At 42.8% G+C, this 22626-nt stretch overlaps 1 protein-coding gene across 2 annotated transcripts in view; it reads right to left on the bottom strand.

The window, feature by feature from the left end:
* Positions 1-18605: 18605 nt before the first annotated feature.
* TSNAX (translin associated factor X) overlaps positions 18606-22626 on the bottom strand; it is a 40564-nt gene continuing 36543 nt past the window's right edge. For both annotated transcript variants that reach the window (XM_006274499.4, XM_059715405.1), the window contains exon 6: positions 18606-20515. In XM_006274499.4, the coding sequence (XP_006274561.1) occupies positions 20138-20515 (378 nt within the window). In that variant the 3' untranslated portion in view covers positions 18606-20137. The remainder of the gene's footprint in view (positions 20516-22626) is intronic.

Genomic DNA, 22626 nt, shown 5'->3' with positions numbered 1-22626 from the left:
ATTTCTTCTGTCTCCGTGAGCAATTCAAATAGTTTCTCAGTGCTTCAGCTCCCCATTAGTTAAACGAGGTGATAGCACTCCCCTACCTCTTGCAAAGGGGATTTTGAAGAAAACACATTACTGATCATGAGACACTATGGTCATAGGGGTCATAGCAGTACCTTAGGTGGATAAAGTGGATTCCCAGACACTGGGACCTCACTCTGAGTGGTGTGCAGAGTGGGAAGGCAAAAAGTAGGGTGTGATAGTGACATGTGGCTAATGGGAGATCATAGTGGCAGGTGGAGAAAACTGAGGTGAAGAACAGCTTGCTGAAGGGATATAAACATACTGTCACTTTATTTGGGGCATAGTATCCCAAATGACAGACTCACTGCTTGCAAGAGGCATCATGGAGCATTGTGTCACTCCTCTTACTTCTAGTCTTTTCTACTTCGCTGCCAGGTACAGACCTTTTCTTTTACAAATTCCAGTCCCCTTAGTCAGATGACTCCCCATCAGCCCCAAGAGTGATTAAGTCCCCCACAAGGTGATTTAGGGTGCAGACAGAAGTGCAGCTCCTCACTGTAACTAAGATGGCTTTGCAGGAAGTGTTCTGAGTTACAACGATCCCCCAGACCAAACAGAAGTTCACTGTTAGTTCCAGGGGAGAGGGGACTCTAGCTGCTGGCTGCCAGCCTGCAACGAGTTTCCCCTAGCAGTAGCCCCTCCTCCCCACAGGCTGCAAAATTTTCAGAATGGGAGGGGGGAAAGGGAGGAGAGGGATCTCATTCTAGGGGTTCCCCAGGCAAAGCTGAAGGGTGGGGTGGGTGAATTAGAGACCTCCAGCTCAGGAGGGTTCCAATATACCTGCCTCACCCTCCAGTGGGGCTGAAACCCCCCCAGACTAAACTCCCTCCACTCCCTTTCCCTCCTCCCATTTGGAAAATAGCTCAAAGCTGGCAGGCAGTGCAGACAGAAGTTACAGAAGATGCTCTGTTTTGAAACATCTTCATCTGACCCCTCATGCAAAGAGGGTTCAGATTTTATCTGACTATCTATTTTTTAAGCTGTTTGCATTTGTCTTTTGTCACCACTATAAACTGCTTTCTGTGACCAGATCAGGTGAAAATTGTCATTTCTGTCTGCACTCCCAATGCGCATTTATCAGACAGGTTCTTCAGACTGGTGACTAACTCTTAGTCCCAGAGGGCTTCCATGTGAATAAAGGACCATTAAAGGTTAATGCCTTCTTAGCCCTGTGTCACTACTCCTTTTAATTCAGTCCAACCTGGAAGTAATAAGGAAAGAGAGATGGCAACCATCCCCTCATTCAAAATAGATTTTGTAGCTTGATAAATATATGTATGGGATTCAAACATATATATGGTATTCATCACCCCAGACTTATGAATGATATATGGAAAGATTGCCTCCTCATACTACCAGTGATTATAGAATTAAATAAATCACAGAATCACAGAAAACAGGTCCAAAGGGCAATAGGGTTAAAAACTATAAATTAGACCAGCGGGGAGGCAAATATAAAAGGGAAATTATGTGCTTATATTTGAAAGAAGAGTCCACTTCTGAGGTGGAGAGTTCTATGAAGGCTCTTCAAAGTGGTAGGAACTAGGAAAGCTCATGTACCAACAGATAAAAGAAAACTGTTGTGGAGACCCAGGGCTTCCTCATGGATGGCATGAAGGATTTACATTTTAAATCTGCAGGATTTAAGGCTCATTCGTTAGGTGTCAAACTTCATCCCCATACTTAACAAAATGATATGGAGTAAGCTCTGCAAGGGAATGCCTTTGAAGCTTTCCTCTTCTTAGACCTTGCCTTACAGATACCTTGTGGGAAGAGGTACTTTAATCTACTATTAGCAAGTCTCATGTGGAAAAAAGTATAACTGTGCAGTGCCATTTTAAGCTGCTTTCCTCTTAGCATATTCAATGAGCTCTTGCCTTTGCAGATTTTGAGCAGAAAGCTAGAAGCAGAGTCTTAGAATTGGGAAGGAAATATATATATATTTGTTCCTATGAAAATAATTCATAAATAAGTAAAGCAGAAAAGGTTGTTTTCATTAACATTTTTTCATCAAAAATGCTAACAGGATTTTGTTAGTTCTAAGTTGCTAAAAACTGGAAAAGATAGAGTGTTTTATGAAGATCTAAAACCGTGTGCCAAAGAAGGAAATGTTCCGTGCTGAGGGGAAAAAATAAATCTGAATTAAAAAAAAAAATTCAACCAAGCTCAAAGCAGCCTACTGACTTGGCAAATAGATTGGACCAGCTTTCACCAACAGCCTGCCTGTACTAGACTCTTTACAACATCTGGGGCAAGTTACTAATATCCCTGACTGTGGTGTAAAATAGTTTGTCTCACCAGTATGAACAGGGATGAACCGCTACGGACATGTTTGCTTTTGGAACGTCCAAATCTCAACCATTTCAGATTCAAGACACTCCCCTTTAGACTCAAGGACCCCCTTAGAAAATGCCAGCTCTTAGTTTTTACTTGTTTTTGACCATGGACAAATACTAGAGCAATTCTTCTGTTGCAAAGAACTCAGAAAGACCACAACCGATCAGGATGCGTTTGACACTATGGAATCCTATTCGAAGTCACTGAGCACAACCTCACGAGCATGCACCCGTGCTGCACCGCTCTTTTTTAGTGGTGGGGTTTTTTTTACACTAGGATCTCCCAGTGTCAAAAAAACCTGCCATGCTGCAAAGTAGCAGCACGGTGCATAAGTGCACATGCTGCATGCAATTGGCAGTTCTTCAAGTGGCATTGAGGCATCACAAACCGCATGCGCACGCTCATGGGGACGCACCCTCTGGCTTTATCTTGTGAATCATGTGCGGGTACTTGCATGGTGCTAACATTGTGTAGCACCCCAGAGCACCCTTAAAAAGATGTCTCGGCACCCCAGGGTGCCATGGCACCCTTGTCTACACACAGCACTGCACTCATTTAACTAAAAACACCATCTATCTAAAATTGGTACAGACTCTCTCTACCAAATTGAGCTAAGTCAGTATAAATTGATATAAATGTGTCCAGGCAGAGTTTTGATTTACCCAAATGACCTAAACATTTTTTTAGTTAAACCAGTGTAAGCTGTGCCCATAGACAAGGCCTGTGTGCAGTCAAGGGACAAATTTAAGATCCTATCTCCATTGCACGATAGAACTTCACTTTAAATGTATTTGATCATATTTGTTTATAGTAAAAAAACTGAACGTTAAATACTGTAAATAATAATGTACCAAAAGGCCTCGACAGAGATGGGCTTTAAGTTATCTTTTTGTATTTCTATTTCCATGTTCCAAATTTTCATGTCTTTCAAGGCTATGGCAAGCAGCAGCATAATGAGCAGTGAGCAACTGGGACACTAGCTTTGGGTACCTAATTAGAGGCTGTGGAAGAACAGCAGCTGCCACCGCAGCTGGCCCAGCTCCTAGAGCTGGCCAGACCCCTGCTACAGGGCACAGACTCTGACTGTTACACCTCTGGCACACAGATCATAGGAACTGTGATGACAACAACCATGTTCTTGCCTTCACCTATTCCCTTCCTTCCTATAGGAACAGGAGGGACACGAATCTCACTCATGAAAGGGAGTCTATGACATATATGCCTATGGTACCAAAGGACTAGACTTGATAACCCAAGGAAGTCCCTTGCAGTGCTATGCTCAAACACTAGAATAGTTTGTCTGAGTATCATAGCTTACTTCTTCCTCATGCCTCCACTGCTAAACTGCCTTCTTTTTTCTCACTAGGATAATCAGGGTCTTCCTTGTCTCACAAGGCATGGTCTGGTAAAGCAAAACATGATGAAGAGAGAAGGAAGGATGGTGTTCTGGTTTTGGCTTTGCTAGTCTAAGTATGGAACTAATGCTTTTTCTCAGACAGAATTTCCTTTTTCTTTTCACTAAAACGCTATGGGAAAATCGTGCTATAAACTACAGCTGGGTAAATAAGGCAAACATGTTATTTGAGGACATGCATTTGATTAGAAACCATGAAGTCATTCCTAGTGTATCTGTGATGGTTTATTCATTTTCATTAACATCTGTGCAAGCAAAATTTTGGCTGTATATTTGTGTAAACAGAAAGTGTTGTGTACAAATTCATGTGAACACACAAATGCTTACCTGCAAGTGTTCAGGCAGCCATCTTGAAAGCACTTTGTCGGCTCAGAAATTAGCCAATCAGGAAGCAAAACCAATGCTACCTTTCTTGACTGAATAGTCGCATACTAGAAAAAATTATGATAAGTAAATAATTGAACACTAGGTACACCTCAGATAGTCTCGGAGCAATCTGAAATTGAAAATACATCCACACAAGGCCCCCTCTTACACATGCTGGTAAAGGCACAATTAGATCTAATGCATGATCCACACAATTGCACCTCTTACCATGCCACATGCGTGGCAGGAGGCATGATTGTGGGATTGCACATTTAATCCAGTCGTGCCTTATTGCCCTTGTAGGGGGAGCCTGAGCTTAGACTTCCCCTGCATCAGCAAGAAGCAGGCACCCATGGCTGGGACCCCCTTTGCTGAGGGGCCCCCAGCCCAGGAGGCCACATGCAGCTGGGACCAAGGGTCCTACATCTGACAGGCTCTGTCCTTCACCTAACGTGTGGCACAGCTGAGACTGAGAGCCCTATCAGATGCAGGACTCAGCCACTGCAGCCATGAGCTGCTGCTGCAGTCTCCCAGCTTTGAGGATGCATGAGGCTGGAAGGTTGCAATGGCTGGGAGATTGCAGTAGCTGCGGTCTCCCAGTGGCAGACTGCCTACATGTGCAAATTGAAGCTGGATAGAAACCATCTAGAAAGTTATTACATGTTTTCAAGCAATAGCTTCATAGCTGGCTGGACCTTTTTAAGGTGTGATAGTTAATTTGCATGTGTAGCCAGTCTAAATGTATTATGTAGTTTAATTGCACAACAGATTTCATGTGTAGAGAGAGGATACCTATGTCACATGCTAAATAATTTTGAAGACCAGATTTATAAGAACTAAAATCTATTAATAGCTCATGAGCAGGAAAGGTGTTGAATTACTAAATCATGTGTTTGCTGTTATCAAGTCCCCCAGACCAACTTTTGGCTGCCCAATCCAGAAAGATTGGGCAAGCTTCTGGCAATGTTCTATAATATGATACATACAAAGGAAATAAATCTTCACTTACAAGTTAGGATTCTCGACCAGGGTGCCATGGGGTGCTACACAATGTTAGCATTGCTGGCATGCAAACGTTAAATGCAATTCAAACAAAGCTGTTGCCAGCATGGTTTCAGCCATGGACTGGGTGGTATGTTTGGATATATTCAAAATACAAAATGAAATCATACTTTACCTGCCCTGGGCTGTTGCAAAATGGCCAAACATTGGGTACTTCATTTTTCTTTTCAAATTTCAAACTTATTTCACCATTATTCAGTACAAGTAAAATTCCCTTTCATACAGAAGGCCTATACAGGTTTGGTGACCTACTTAATTCCCCTGCTGGCTCTAGTTTGAGGATATAAGTAAGACTTAAATAGCGTGTGGACCTTGTTTGGTAGTCTATTGAGAAAAGAATTTGTCAGCAGAACTGGCTACACATTCAAGAAGCACAGAAAGTGTTTTCTGCTCTCTTCCATTTGATATATTGTAAAACAACCAAAAAACCAACATCAAAAGATTATTCATAGCCCAGGCCCAAGTGCTTGTTGGAATGAACCCAGCCCAGCCTATACTACCACATGGTCTGTATTCAGCACTTCATCACTGTTAATGGGATTTTCTCTCTGCATCAAAGTCAGAGTAAATGTCTAAGTACATAAGTGAATGAAAGGCTGCAAGACGGAGTGCCTATTCAAGAGACAATATGTGAATGGTTGGTCATGTGTATGCATGAGAAAACACAGGATCAGATTAGTATGAACACTGGTTAGTCTATTTTCACATGCTGCCACCAGCAGGCCACTGAGAAAACACTCCAAAACACAATTCTAAGAAAAGGAAATACTAGCCAGGAAGAAAACTATGTGAGAGGGGAAGTTGAGTAGCAGATATGCAGCCAAGGAGCTGTCTTATGGTAGGAGTAGCTTTTATTGACTCTTTTTTCTCATATTCACTGGAGTCTTAAGAGTTTTCTTACTATTTGGGCAATAAATAGTAGCATTACATTTTACAAACTATATATGTTAGTGCATGAAGCTCCCCATTGTTTTCCTGTTGCACATAGGAATAATAAAAGTTTTGCTGATAGAACTCCGGTAGCAGAACCCTCACTCTGATAGCAAAATAACTCTACCTCCGGCAAGTGCAGCAAGAGGTCTGCTACAACCTGAAACCCAGTGAAGACACATGAAGTCATGTCTGGGGCTGTCTATCAGACACTGTGGTCCTTTCAGGATGTGGTGCCATCTTAGATGGACTTTGAGCTCTGGTGACATAGCTGCTGCATCGTAGCTGTGCAAAGCCACCAGAAGTGCCTAGGTGTGCACAAGTTCTGGCAATGGCACCTACTGCCTGCCACCAGATCAGGCAAGTATAGACAGAGTCTATAAACCCTCAGAGTCAACACTGAAAGTCTGTACTCAAGCAAACACCTAATGACTTTGATGGGAACTAAGCTCTGAGTATGACTGTTGTTGTTGGCTGTTGTCCTTCAGGGTGTCAGTGATGTGAGTGAGTTCCATCATAGGGCTGCTGATTTCAGAGCGATTAATATAGAGGAGAGACCAGCCAGAATCCCAATAAAAGATGGGATTTGCAAAAGGCCCAGGCAGATTTATGCTCCCTCTTGCATTTAAGCACAATGGATGCAGGGTGTCTCACTTCCTTGGACCCCACAGAAAATTCCAGTCTTTGCTAAGATGGTTTGAAGAGAAAAACATCTGGGAAACCTTGCTTAGAACTCTTTCCCAGAGGCAATGGAGCTAGTCTAAAATACAATCAGCATCTCATGCTATAGCCATAATCCAAAAAGCCTTCTGTATTACCAAGAGTGTCTGGGTCCCTAAACTATTGAAAGCTAAAGGCACTCAGATATGAGAGCAATGTCATAGCAGAAAGGCTTGGTACATCTAGAATATAACTCTAGGTCCACATCTGCGTGGCTCTAAATAACCTCAGCTCCCACAAGGTCAGCTGGCAGAAGGCAGTCAGCACTTCACATGGTTGAGTCCTCCAGGAAAATGTGTTAAATAAAGCTCATGAACTTTAACTGGCCTCCTCTATAAATTCTCTACATAAGCGATTCCTTCCGCCCCAAATATTGATGTTTCTAAAGAAGAAATGATACACAATGATATTTCCAGCACTTCTGGCAAGCACTTCTGATGTGCATTCTTCAAACTACAATAACAACTGGTATCACGGTCCCTAAGGATTATTGCAAGAGAGGGCAATTATTTTGGGTGCCGGGCCGCTTTAATGAGTTTTGGTGAGCTGTCGAGGGCCACAGGGGTAGCCCTGCCCCTTGAAAGTTGCCCTGCCCTGTGGTTGCCATCTTGGGACCGGAAGATGCACCCCTAACCCCTGCCCTTTGCCACCAAAAGTCCCTCCCTTTTGCCCCTGGAAATACTCCTTTTGGGAGGGGAGGCTGCCATTTTAAAACCATACTGTACACTAAAAATCAAACACTTACTATAACATTTTATTTTTATTAAAGAAAAATATTTTTGTCAAGATTTGTGTTTGCGTACTGTATATAGAGGGGATTGCATAATAACTCAAAAATAAAGTCTTAGTCTTGTATATTGTGGGGGGGTGTGGTGGAGGGGTGTGCGTGTATGGTGGGGAATGTGGGGGGGTTGTGACTGTGTGAATGAGGGGGCATAGTGTATGTTGGGGGGGTGTATATGTGGGGGGGTTGTGGGGGCAGGGTGTGGGTGTGCACTCCCGCACTCACACTGCACAGGAGGGAAGCCCCAAGTGCTGGAGCTGGCTGCCTTCCTGGCCAAGGTTGCCTGGCACAGGGAAGCCCCAGGTGCCTTCCCTGGGATGGTGTGGGGGGGGGGAGAAGGCAGACACCACCAGTGCTTGGGGCTTCCCTCCCACGCAGTGTGAGTGCAGGCAGCGCTGGTGATACAGGCAGCCTGTGAGTGGGCTGCACTCCTCGCTGTGATGTGCAGCGCTGGCTGGAGCTGTGCCCCTCCAGGCACCTGCCCTGAGTCCCATGCCTGCTGCTGCTGCTGCTGCCACCACCTACTGGGGCTGTGTGCCATGAGGGGACTGTGGGGGGTCCCCATATCTCCCCATCCACCCTCCCTCACACCCACATGCCTCCTGCGTGGGTTCTGCACTACTGCCAGCCCCAGCCCCAATTTCCATGCTCCCACCTAGCTGCAGCCTGGAGCCAGAGGGAGATAGGGAAATGGAGCAGGTCCCCCAGGGCTGCAGCAGCGGCAGCAGCAACCCTGCCTGGAAGCTGCTAGCTGGGCTGAGCCCTTCCACCCATGACAGTGGGAGCGAGGCACAATAGGGTATGTTTAGGAGGGTGTATACATGTGATCGCTTTGCTCCCACCCTCATGGGTGGAAGGGCTGGGCGGGCACAATTCCTTGGTGGGCACCATGGGCTGGATGAAAGTGCTTGGTGAGCCAGATGTGGCCTGTGGGCTGTATTTTGCCCACCCCAGGATTATTGAGTAATACCCCTTAGCTTCTGCCACTTAAGACAGAATTATTTCTTCTTTAAACATGAGCTAGAATGTTTTATTTGTATTTTGTTAAAATCCCGTTATCCCTGCTTACTTGAGATTCTGCTGCTAAGAAAAGTATTAAAGCAAATGTGTGTGCATGGAGCAGTATAACATGCTCCACCTCCAGAGATGGCAGCAGTGCCCCCTATGAGCCACCCTATGCCCATTCTCCTACTCCAGCTTCCCCTATTCAGCTTCCTCTTCTCTTTCCTGCCATGTCTTGGTATCAGAAGTTAAAAGATTTGGGAAGCTGCCTTCAGATATGCTGTTTGGCTTTTAGTGCCTTGCCCCACACTGCTCATCATTAGACTGCCAGTCAGCCCATCCTCACATCCTGGCTGGAGCAGGGTTCTCCCACTCTTGTCTGGGCAACCCTGGCCTGGTGTTGCTTTCATCTGGACCTGCTGGACCTTCCAGGCTTCAGCCCCCCTCCCTAGGCTTTTGGCCCAAACCTGTCCACCAGGTCCCAGACCCTGGTAGGGCTCAGTCTAGGCCTTAGCCCTTTATAATAGAGTGGGAATGTCTACACATGTCACCATGCCAACGTTGTTACTGTGCCATTTTTTAGTACTTCCTTTTGGAAGTACTAAAAAATGGCACAGTAACACCCTATACTGTGCCATGCACATCACATACAGTTATTTTTAGGCACTATGTCACCATAGTGATACACTATAATGGGGGAGTGCATCACTACAGCAACATAGCTGCAGCATCTTGGTTTGTGACTGATGATGCTACGTCACTGTTGTGTGTTGCTATGACGTAGTGTCATGTGTAGACGCACCCAGTGTTTCTGAGGCATTCCACCTGTGAACACCTTGATTTCTGGTCACCTTGTTCAGGCGATCAGTCCCAGGCCTCAGACCTGCCTGTGCCTGGGTGTTGGCCCCCTTGGCCTTAGCCCTGCCTGTGCTTCTTTTCAGAGCACTAGGCCCTCTAGGCCTCCTCCTTTTGTGGTCCAAGACTGGCTGCCTCTCAGGGTACTTACCCCTCTAGGCCTCCTCCTCTTGCCAGGCTGAGTTGGGCCACCCTTCAGGGCACCTATCCCTTTAAGCTCTCCTCCAGGACTACTTCCTGTCTCAGAGCTTAGGGCCACAGCCTGGACTACACATGCTGGGCTCCAAGACCACAGCTCAAGAGCATGGCATACATGTCTGGACTCCATCACTCTCTTTTTCTCCTTATGCTGGATCCCTAGGCATGCCTCACTGCTCTCCATTTAGGCCCAACCCTTGACCCTCTCAAGCCTAGCTTGTCTCATGCTCCCCACCCCTTTGCATGGCTTAACCCCCAGAGTTCCCCAGGCACCCTGCTATGTGACCTCCAATCCATCCCTACAGAAAGGATATGGACAAATTGGAGAGAATCCAGCAGAGAGCAATGAAAATGGTTAGAAAGCTGGGGAACATGGCTTATGAGTAGAGGCTGAGGAAACTGGATTTATTTAGTCTGGAAAAATTAAGACTTGGAGGGGGGGGAGGGATTTAATAGTAGCTTTCAGCTATCTGAAGCGGGGTTCCAAAGAGGACGGAGATAACTTGTTCTCAGTGGTGGCAGATGGCAGTACAAGGAGCAATGGTCTCAAGTTGCAACAAGGGAAGTTTAGGTTGGATATTATGAAAAGCTCTCTCACTAGGAGGGTAGTAAAGCACTGAAACAGGTTACCCAAAGAGGTGGTGGAAGGTTCATCCTTGGAGGTTTTTAAGACCCAGGTTGACAAAGACTTGGCTGGGATGATCCAGCTGGGGCTGGTCCTGCTTTGAGCAGGGGTTGGACTAGATGACCTCCTGAGGTCCCTTCCAACCCTCATTTCTTATGATTATATGATTCTGAACTAGTACAAACCCTAAAGAGCAACAGAAACAAAACAAGTAACTCATTTTCCCATATCACACCTACAGAGCTCTTTCTGTCGTGAGGATCAGGACTAGTCTGAGCCTTGGGCTCCAGGTTCAGGCTTATATGGCCCGTTCTCCTCCCCCTTCTGGTCACTTGACTTGGCTTGCTGTTAATAAGGCCCAGATGCTGCTTGTCCTATATTCAACTACCCGATGTTCTGCTGTCTGCAATATGCAGGCTGAGTCGTGCAGCTTGCTTAACAGGGCTCATTGAAGGCTGCGTTTGCTCTGCCACACTGTTCTTACTTACTGCAAGTAAGAGGGGGAAAGGGTTCCCTGTTACAAGCACAAAGATGACTGGAAGAAATGTTACCAGAATAACAAGAAGATCCAAGGCCAGGACTGAGCTGGGGAATTTCTGCCATCCGTCCCAGCACAGTACTTCCTGTTTTGACTTTCATGTTGGACACGGACAACAGTAACTGCACAACCACGACATGTTTGCTGCTGTCTCTATGGGTAGAAAATCAGAAGACTGGCTTAGAAAACCTCCATCGTCTATGGGCAAGTGCTGACAACTAACTAAAGGAACTTGGAGCCTTCTCAGAGGAGTCTTCTCAGACTACAGAATACGATGGGTAGAATAATAGCTTGGAATGTGATAGGCAGGAAAAAATCCTGAAGCTGACTATTTAAATGGAAGTGCTTTGTGTCAGGCATAGTCATAAATCACTAGAACAGATAACATAGAAGTGTGCCAACCTGTTTTACATGCAGAAACAAAAATCTTGTGATTTCTAAATCAGACACAATTTCTAAGTGTTTTTGTAGGATCCAGTACCGCAATAGCATGTGCTTTCTTTCCACCTACTTGAATTCAACAGACGAGCAGAAGCCTTTGATTTTACACCTAACATCTCCACATCTTCCTGTGCAAATAACTTGATCGCAACTGTAAATTAAGGTAATTTTGAGCTCAGTCCTTTAACCCTTAGCATGAGTGTCTCTGACATGTCTGACAGTCTTATTTAAGATTTCAAATGGGACTATACATGTAAATAAAGACCCTGCTGGCCTTTATAAGAAAATGCAAGCTCCTCATGCCCATTATCTTTTATTTTTTGTGTTGGCAAAGTACCATGAACAGGTATAGTGGCATTGAAATAAGTTTCCATTTCTCATTATTCCTAGTTTTCATAATATTGTAGGGAAGCAGAATTTGGTTTAGTTATATCATTAGCAGTATAATGCCATTCTAAAAGCATTTATTACAGTGAACTCTTAATTCTATATATAATACAGCAAATGAAAAGCAGTGAAATTCTCTAAAGGAAACCTCAGTTGAACATTTACAGAATTGGACGCTAGGTAGCAAAATAAGTAGGATATGTTCTCTATGCCTATTTCACAGAACTGAGTCTTGTTTCATTTGTACTTGTTTCATCAAGTGCAGAGAAGCCGTAGCTAAAACACAGATCTTTTCCCAAGATACTCTGCCAGATTACAGCTCTACAGCTTTTCTACCAATGCCTGTCGAGTACAGGGTATGTTAAGAAAACATTTATTTGATTCCCTTATTATCACCATTTATCCTTGGTCCCCAGTTCTTTAGTATGGTGGTCACAATTAGCTTTTTATCACAAGGAATAAAGGGCTCCTTTATCAATACAAGGCACATTTTGTATAATGTCCTTCCTGTAAACTATGCCTTAAAAAAATTGAGCTAAATATCGCTAATTAAATGCCACCTGTTATTTTAGTGCAAGAGTGATGTTGTAGTTGTGATGGCCAAGAAATTATGCAAGAGGTAAGGATTTCTTAGGGCAATATTTTTTATTGGACCAGCTATGGAGATGGGATACAGACAAGATTTTGAAAAACAGTCTTGCATTCAAAAGTTTGTCTAACTTTATCCCAACTACATAGTTGGTCCAATAGAAGATATCACCCTAAAAAATCCGTACCTGTTATTTTCTTGCTGTGAATCTAAACAGCAAATATTTTTGAGAATGGACTGTCTTTTCATTAAGGCAGAGGATTCTCAAAAGCACCAAGTCATTTAAGAACATAAATTTAATCAGAGATCAGTAGAAAGTGTGTCCCCCCAAGATGCTTGAAAATTCCTATCCTGTCTGTATGTTGCTGAGCGCTGAGCCTTGGTCCTGGACTGGAGTTTTGAAACAATCCTGTAATAATGATGACTAATAAATGGAGTCTGAATTACTTGGAACATCGTTTATTACATTTTGATCCTGTAAAGCAACATTTTTATAAAGGAGAGGCTGGAGTCCTAAAACAAGCATTATGACTTTTCAATTCACTAACTAGCTACATGTGTGTAGGGAAATATTTCTGACAATAATGTGTCTAAAATTATAGCCACAAGGAGCAAAAGCTAAACTGGAAGCTGTAAGGAAGAAGGAGAGACCATAATGTTTTATACCACAAGGTGTCAGTAGTGACTTGTCTGACAGATCATGCCATGTACTGCATCAGGAGTGTTGTTACGCTCTTTATCCATGTTGCTTAATTCACAAAACACATTTTATGTTTTTCTCATACGTTCTGGATACAGTTGCTGCTATTACAGTGTTAACATGAGCAAGGAACAGCACCTCTGGTTGTTTCCTCTGTATATGCATTTCAGCATAAATAAAGATATTGAATAATAAACAGAGAAATGACTGGAAAACATATCTAGTGCTAAGAAAATGGATAATGCATATATTGGCTTTTGAATTTTGGTTTGCATTTTAACTTCAGTATTTTAAATGTAAGGTACCGTACCTGCCTTTTGAACTTTGCATGTTGATTTGGCAGAGAAAATGGAAGTACAAGTCATATTTGCTCCCCATAAAGAGATCACAGCTGCTTCTGGGGTGTGTCCTGGTGGACAGGACTTAAGAAAGGGAGGCAGGAGACCTGAGTTCTAGTCCTAGCTCTGCCATAAGCCTGATGGCTGCCCTCAGACAAGTGATGTCATGTCCTTGTGCCCACCCGCTCCCCTCCCCGTCTGTCTTGTCTATATCAATTATAAGAATAGAACTTCTTTTTTATTATGTTTGTTCAATGCCCAGCACAGTAGGACTCAAGCTTTGTTAGGCCCTACAGGCACTAACATAGTACAGATAATTTTAAATACATAAAAACTGAATGACAGACGTGAGAGATTACCTTTGCATTTTCTTTGCATGAGTAAACAGAGGCCTACTGCTTAGAAATAATAGCAGAGATTAGACAAATATCAGCTTGCCTTTAAAGAAAAGGTTCAAGTTCTTTATATCTACACCCTCATCTTCAGTTGGAGGGAAGCAAGGATAGAAACAGATGTTGCCTGATTTCATATGTGCCGCCATACATTTTTTTAAGGTGGCTCAGATAGGGAGAAAATAGAGGTGCATGACCTTTGTCATGCCCTATCCGTGACTGACAAAAAGTAGTGTAAAATAGTCCCACTTTATTGCAGCAGACATCTATTTGCTCTGTGGTGGGAGAGGGCAGGCAGCCTGGGCAGATGTTCCCCGGGGGCTTGAGGAACCCAATCCTGCACACCACAGGAATTCTTGTATGGGATCAGGCCTCTCAAGCTCTGGGGGTACCTGCCCAGCTTATCCCGCTGATAGGGACATGCCCTGGGGAATCTCAGGGTGCCTTTCTGTAACCAGAGAGCCCATGTAGGTCCTGGCATGGAGGCATGGGACCAAGGGAATCCCTGGTGCCCCATGCTTCCACACCAGGACCCACACAGCCCTCTGCCTCCAAGATGGGATCCTTGCCAGGTCCCAAGCTGATCCATTCTTCACATGGAGACATGAGTTGGGACATGACCCAGTGCGGATCCTGGCAGGGAGGCACAGGGCATCGAGGGACACAGGGAATTCCCAGGCAAAGGGAGCACATTGTCTGTTGTCTCGCATTGGGCCCCTGTCTGATGAAAGACAACTGGCAACATGTGCTTTGCCCTTTAAAATGGATCAGCTATAGTGGGACTCGCCTGATCTGCGTCATTTGGTGACATCTGTTTTTACACCAGGACACACCTACCAAATGCTTTCAGCAGGGGAGGGAAAAAATTAAAATCACAATTTCTAAAAAGAATAGTGCCAGCATTTAACTATTACTATTGATATTATGGAACACAGACATCAGTGGTCCTCAGCCCTGTCAGACTGAAGGCACCCCTCAGAAAATGCCATCTTCATTTTCACTTGTGTTTTGACTACAGAAAAATGATAAAGCAATTCTGCTGTGGCAGAGAACTCAGCACCACAACGGGTCAGAATTGTTTTAACACTATGGATTCCTGTGTGAATCCTCTGGGTTATCTTGTGAATAAGTTTGCATACTTAACAGTGTTAACATAGTACGGTGTGCCGCAGTACCCTTGAAAGGATCTCCTGGTTGAGAATCACTGGCCTACAGTATAGAAGATCCAGCTCACACAACCACAAGTATCAGCCAAACACTTGGCCCCTGCCCCCTTGAACTTACATGGACACAGGAAACCAAGAGGAAAGAGAGGGGAAAGAAGCACAATGTACAAACCATGGGGCTTGGTTTAGAGTTTTTAAAATGCATCACCTCTCCCAAGCTGAACACATGCCTGTTCACTACCAGCTAACGAATCTACGAAATCTGTTAAATACTTGTCATCAACAATCTTCAGACAGGACATGAGAATACTAAGATTACCAGCTAACAAGTTCCTTTGCTATCATGGTAGAAATAGGTCTTGAGGAAGGATTGAATGGGAACAGAAAGGGCCTGCCCATTTCTCCAGGGAAGTGTGGAAAGAACAGAGAACTACAGAAGTGAATAAATGGAAGTACAGTCTGACCAGGCAGGCATTGTCACCAGAAGGACAACATGCAGGAGGCTTGAGAAGTAGTCTGACTGTTTGCCAATCAAAGACAGAATCTACCTAACAGAAGCCTCCTTATTTAAATGATGAGGGAAGAGCGTGAAAGTAAAAGGAAAACCATATGAGGTTAAGAAAAAAATTCCATAAAAGCGTATTAGTAGCTAGCCTTGGAAAAGGACTAGCAAGGGCTCAGAGTTCAGATCTCAGGTGAAGGTGGGCATAGGAGTACCAGAGCGGCAGAGAGGAGACATCACATCACTTCTGGCCAGTGTTCAGGGCAGCACTGACTAACTCTAGCAGACGATGCAAGCGATCCTCCTCCGCCAGGTTCTGCGAACAGGCCTTGAAAAGTAAAGGTGAATCGGGTAACAAGGGGAAACGGATGGGAGAGGACAATCTGAAAGGCATTTCCCACATACACTCACTCTAAACTAAAAAAGAAACATCTCCCATGTTTGCCAAACAATTTGTTTTGGCTTGCAAAGAATACAACCCAAAAAATAACCAAGTGTTATTTACCTGCTTTATCAGCCTGAGCTCTGTCTACTCACTGCCACATGGCAAAACGGTCAGTGTAGGAAGTATGCAAGCAGGCCTACTGAGGAGGAGACCAGACCCGTCCTGCCAGAAACAAGAGTTCTCTCTCAAAATGGAGCGCTGAGCTAAACTAACCTTTATTCCGAGTCCAAGAGATAAAGGCTCTTGCATTGACACGTTTCACCTAGGACGTCTCCTAAAACTGTAAACAACTGAATCACAGGTCTGTCACAGCAGTTGGCTCAGGAGCATTGTGCAACTCCTTCCCGCCAGCTGGCCAGTGACTGGGAAAAGAACCAGCAAGGAAAAAGAAGAATCTGAAATGGGGGAGGAGAAGCGAGGAGGAAACAGACAGGTAGACACAACAAGAACGGGAAAGCCCTAGTAACTGTAAGTATTTTTATATTAAATGCTGGTTTCTAAAAAGATTAGACATGTCTGAGGTTCACATCAAAGACTGACTGCCAAACTAGAAGAGACAGAGGAGGTGCAATCCTGTAAAGCCCTGCTCCACATTGATAACTCCTGCTGACTTCCATGGAAGCTGCAGGCTCTCAGCCTCTCAGGAAGTCACTCTCCCCATTTTAGGGCCACACTTCAGGCATTCATGTGGAAGAAGTGGGGGAGAGGGGAGCCTCTATCCTTTTGTCATGCAACTTCACTTGACCCCATAAAAATCTCTATTTCTTGAGTTGTCAAGTGGTTTCAAGTGGCATTTTTAACTTTCTGCAAGCCATTCCTACTGATCCCAGCTTCACTTAGTTACACCTCAACCACGCAATCTTGCATTGATCAACCAAGCCTATCTTGCATCTCACTCCAGTCTTCCCAGGTACCTTGAAACCCTTGGCCACTTGTCCCTGCAAACTACCACCTCCTCTTACTACTTCAGTTCACTTCCCTTCCGCACACCTCTCTTCCTCCTATCTCCTATCTCTTGGACTCCTTTCAACTGTCTTTTCCCAACCCTGACAACAAAAGTTATCATAATGGTTTGAATGTTTAGAAACTTTACGTTTTTGCTTTCAACTAAGAAATCATATGTTCCATATAAACCTTCCTCTCCATCTCCTTCCTTCTACTTGCCTTCCTGGCTCTGTTTTGTCTAATCTTAGATTGTAAAACTTTTAGAGACAAAAACCAACTATTTGCCCTGTAGTCTACAAAGCACTATATGTATTTTGGGTACTCAATACATACCCATTTGAAACAATACAGGTTTGATTTTGATGGATTAGACTATAAGTAGAAACAACTTATGTGGTCTGTCAACAGGAAGCTGTTCTCTTGCATAACTTCTCTGGTAAGGGAAAGCTAAATATGGTTGAGTCTATTTGCCCCCTCAGTGCAAGTTACTAGACTCTGTATAAATGTGAACCCAAAAAGAAAATTAATTTCTTAAAAGAGGATTTTAAAAAGGCAGATGATTTCTAGCACGCAAAGCAGCCCTTCATGAAACATCTGCTATGACATCGCTTTATTCTGGCTCCATCCCAAGTATATCAATGGCTCCATACTTAGGAACGGGATAAGGAATGGGAAAATTGCCACTGCTTGTTTAGCAGCTTGTTTTGCTGATAAATGTCTGTCACTTTTGAAACAACTACAGTGTAATTGTTTTAGGGGGAAAATATTTCCTTGAGCATGAGGTTTGCAGGCCATTAGCTATTTCCCATCTGTCATAGTGCTTTAATATACCACACACATTTTGTTCTTGACGGGAAATTACTTGTGGCTTTGACTTTCTGGGCAAGAGGACCTTAAGAGGCTTAAAAATCACGTCTGAAGTGATTTGCAAAAAAATACATATTTTCTGTAGCCTCAGAGACAGTTTATTCCAATCTTCAAATTGTTAAAGCCAATATATTTTTGGCAGGAACTCAAATAGTCCTCAGAGACTTTCGGAAGGAAAGAATTGCTCCTTTCATATTCAAGGCAAAAGCCATGGAGAGACGGACAGTACTAGTGCAGTAGCTGTTTTGACAAGTACGATAGCCATTATGCGCTCATGTAGCTAAAGCGGCAGCTTGGGCTTTAGAACGTTTTTTTACTGAAAGGGGGAAACATTGCCAGGACCCTAGAATTAATTTCATTGTCTTCTTTTAAGATGTGACATGGAATTAACTCCCACCTGATAGTTGCCAGCACATACAGAAGAGACCTCTAATATATCACAGTCTCGCTAGCTATTATCAATGTCTGCTTCAGACAAGCACATTTTCCATGCAGAAAACTTTCCGTAAATTCGCCCCTCAAAAAATGTGTAGTACCATATCCTCATCTACTTCATCATAAACTCTAGATGTCAATATGCCTGAAAATTGGGTCCTATATAGCAACAAGCAACCCAAACCAAGAGGAAAAGTGAACATATATTTGAAACAGTTGGCGCTATTCATCCTAGGGATAACCAAGTCAGGTTATGTGAGTGCCCCACATTTAATTATGCACTAGACCAAAATGTAGCCTATTTAATGAACTGGATAAGAAACAAAAGGGATCCTAGGCGGGGGATGCCACTTATAATGTACAGGTAAGGGGGTCAGGTCAGAGCTTTGAGTAGAATACTGAATTATAAGAGTGGATATAAGAAAGAGGGACACACTATACTAGTCACATGTTCTCAAATAGGACTGATGGATAAAAGAAGTAATACTCATTCAGGGATACCAATATAATTACTTTTATTGTAAAAAAAGTATTAAACATTTGGAAAACACACTCTTTTTTAACCCACCAAATATTGCTTTACAGAGAAACAAAAAACTGTGATAAACCCTAAGTAACTGTTCTGATCAATACATCCATGATTCAAATTACCTTGGACATGCCATGCTCATGAGAAAAATATTGGCAGTATCACAGCATATGGAGGTGGAAATAAAAAAAAAAAAAACAAGCAACATTTTCATTAGTACTTGAGGGGCTTATTTCCTGAAGCTCAATTTTTTAAAGGGCATGTTATCTGCCTTATTTTTATCCCTCCCCCTCTAATTTCTGTCTCATAGGTGCACAAGACTCATTTCTGACATATTGCACCACTCTGTTAAATATAATTATCCAAATTCTTCCTTCAGATACGCAATTCAATCCTACTGGTGTCCCTCAGGGCACCATAAATACAGTAGAAGGCAAAATTCTCCCTACTGTCTTGAGCTTTGTATCTTCTTTGGATACAAGCATGCAGCCAGCACCCAGGAATGCACATTATATTTTAGCATTGAATTATCCATGATAAGCATCTTTGTTCAGTATTGTAAAGGAACTGATATAGCCGGCAATCTAGCAGATCCTGCACTCACTAAAGCTTTTGTTTGGAAAAAGAACAATGATGAACTCCTGTACTTTTTTTAATTGATGCCAAAACATTACGGTTCCAAAGTAACTGAACTAGCAGAGATGAAATAAAGCTGCGAGTTCTGGAATGGTGGGTATGCAGGGACGTTTACCTGGTCTGCCAGTTTTTTGATCAGCTATCAAAAACTGTTTTAGCTGTGAATGTTAATCAGACAAAACTAAGTCACACAGCACTTTTGGCCATGCTTCAATTTTATGTCCAAGGAGACAAAAATTTGTGTTAAATATAAATGGGATAAGCTGGTGAGACGGTATCAGACAAGGATGCTCCAATGGGCCTAGTAAGACCTTCCGAGTCTGGGTTCGTTCCCTTTTGATTCAAGCAGAAAGCTGCTACTTTTCAAACCTGTGCATCTTCGTTCTAACTTGGCTGCACTACTTTATCTCTGACCTGAACACAAAAAAGTGTTTATCAAGGAATGTGGTGCAACAGGAATCCGGGGGTTATGTGGCATCACAAGGCAATTCTCAATCTACTCGAAGCAGCACTTGACCACTGATAATCAGCTGCAATGGCCAAGACAGCATGGAATTAATTTGTATCTGTGAAAGACGCAGGACAGTTAGAACAGCAGTGACATTTGGCTATTTTTGACAACACAGAGAAGGGGAAGATAGGAAATTTCTCACCGACAGAAAAGATTCAAACACTTGTTCACCTGTACATCATGTAAAGAATTTTTTTTTGGTTACAAATTTACCATTGCAAACAATCTTACTTGTTAGATAAAATGTTACTACATAAAAGCCACGACAAAGTCTACTGAGAACAAAACCTAAATATTAACAAGTTTCCACCTCTACAGTTCAATCACCTTAAGGCCTGTGACAGTCTTGCTATTTTAGGAAAGACCCTCTTCTCGGTCCATCATATCAGCTTTGGTGGAGAAAACATCAGCCAACATGTGCTTTGGGATTTCTGAGCCCCTCACTTTTAAAGTATAACAAGCATTCTCTACTTTGGCTAGACTCTGTTTCAAGGTATAGAGCTTCTTAGAGACTTCGTAGGGTCCAGTATTGCCAATGTAGGTAAAGCCATCATAAATCTGACGTAAAAACTGGCTCAGTTCAAAAGGGGTGTCGATATCACCATTTCCAACACTGCTGATACACAACCGCATCAGCTCTCCTGTTAGATCAGCCACTCCGAGCAGGTAATCTACAGGTGTCACCTTCAGGCTCCAGGTGTGCTGCTGCTTATCATGGGAATTGGAGGAAGGCTGAGGACAGAAGAGAACATGAAACAGTACAGAAAAGATAGCAAAAGGTGACTTTGTGACATTTTAAACAAACACAAACTGATTTAACATAATATAAACCAATGATCATTTACAAATAATCATTCAGGAAAACTAAACCATGTGGCACTCCCATATAGTGGCAAGAAACCCTTCACAAACTCTAGACTAATTCACCCTTCCACATAACCATAAGGTATTACCTTCACTTTTGAGATGAGAGAACTCCAGCAAAACACATTACATATTTGTAAACCCTGAGGCCAGCAAGCCCCAGGCCTATAGTTAGCATCGATATTCGCACACATAGTTACTGCATGCATATGAAACCCTAAGTATTTATTTACATTTACATTTTTCTGCACAAGCCTCAGGCCACCACTTTTCAAAATTTGTCCCTGAACGACCTGCCTGAGGTTAGCTAAGCAGTCAAGATGAGAACCCCGGATAGGAAAAATGAATTACACCATTTTGTAATAAAATCCTGACTTCTAAAGTATACTTAGCCTAAAAAGTTGGGCTCCAAGATAAATAGCTGTATTGCTATGGAATGTTAGTCTAATCAATTTTTCTATAAATTTTCAAAACTGATTAATACCTAATGGAAAAATTTATCAAAGCTCTATCAAGAAACAATTTAGCTTCTAAACCATGTAGTTTCTCTGTATATACAGCTCCATATCCTTTCTTTTCAAGACATCTATGGCATATAATAAACACATTTTTGCTTTTAAGTGTTCACCCCCTCATGCTACTTATTCTCCATCCTCTGTTTATGGCATCAGTTTGTTGTATAAATATATATATCACAGGAGGGGTTCTCTTCCAAAAGAGAGGATTCATTCAAAGATGGTCTCTATGTAAGCATCTTTAGCAACAGAGCACATGAGAAATATTAAATGTGATTTACAATACAACATCTTCTAAATGAAATGCTCTTCTAGGAGCCATCTACTGCAGCCAACCGGACACTGGGCTCCTTTACATAGGATTCCCAAGCTCTCATACTGACAATGCAAACTTGAAAAACAATTATTGTGATCAGAGACAGTAGTTTAGGACTGACCATTCTGAAACATTTCAAGATTTTAGGACATCGTGGTTTCAGATTGCTCAGTGCATTTGTGTTTCCAGATGTTAGCTCCTTGCTAGAAAAGCTTGTTTACTGCTACAACTGTATTTGAATCCCATCTGCCTGGAAATGTTACACAGCTGCATGCTTGAGTTTTCTAATGAAAGGATTTTGTGGGGATATATGTTTACTGCAGTTATTAAACAATCATTAATCAGTTTTAAACAAGTTCCTCCTTACTGCATAGACATCATATACTATACATGCAGTGATTCATTCAGGAGAAAGGATGTCCACCAGTGAAGATGTTCATTTCTTCCAATAATATACAGATGTCTTTGTACAACTGGCACTCAGTAATGCTGTGAAAGTGACATCACATTTCCAGGAAATTCTGCAAACGTTTTCACGATTTCGTTTTATGTGATTTGAGCCTTTCAAACATTATTTTCCTTACGAAATCTCAGTGACAATTTTGAATGAAGCTGTGTGCAGAAGTTAACAGGTGTTTTCATATGGAGGCTAAAGGAGTATAGTGGCTGACAGTTTCTTCTCCTTTGTGTCTTTTAAAAATGTGCTGAAAAGCAGACAAGAGTCTGAAACGCACGATTCTACGAACACTTTGGGGACTGAGGGTGAAAGAAGTGGAATTTGTGGTGGCTAACACTGTCATGAGGGGGGAGGGAGCCAAGAGCTCAAAAGTTGGCAACGGTCTTTCTTGCTGCAGAGAGTGAGATGCCAGTGGTAAAATATTCTCAAAGAATGTATTTCTTTACTGTGCAAGGGATGTCTTCTTGTCCAGATGATATTACAGGAGTATCTTGAAACTCCAAAAGCTGGTTCTAGGTCACCTGCAATTGCCTAACTTGAGGTGGCAGATAGCATAGTTCTAACCTCAGCAGATTTCACGTTATATTTTCAGGATCCTGTAAAAACTGTTCTTGTCATTGATGCAGTTTACAGTGTCGCACAGTTTAATTTCTATGAACATTCAGATATAATGTGCCAGCTGCAGTTCCAA

The sequence above is a fragment of the Alligator mississippiensis genome, chromosome 1 (assembly GCF_030867095.1).
Source record: "Alligator mississippiensis isolate rAllMis1 chromosome 1, rAllMis1, whole genome shotgun sequence".
NCBI classification, from domain to species: Eukaryota; Metazoa; Chordata; order Crocodylia; family Alligatoridae; genus Alligator; species Alligator mississippiensis.
The sequence above is the reverse complement of the archived record's forward strand: the minus strand, read 5'-3'. Positions and strand labels throughout refer to the sequence as shown.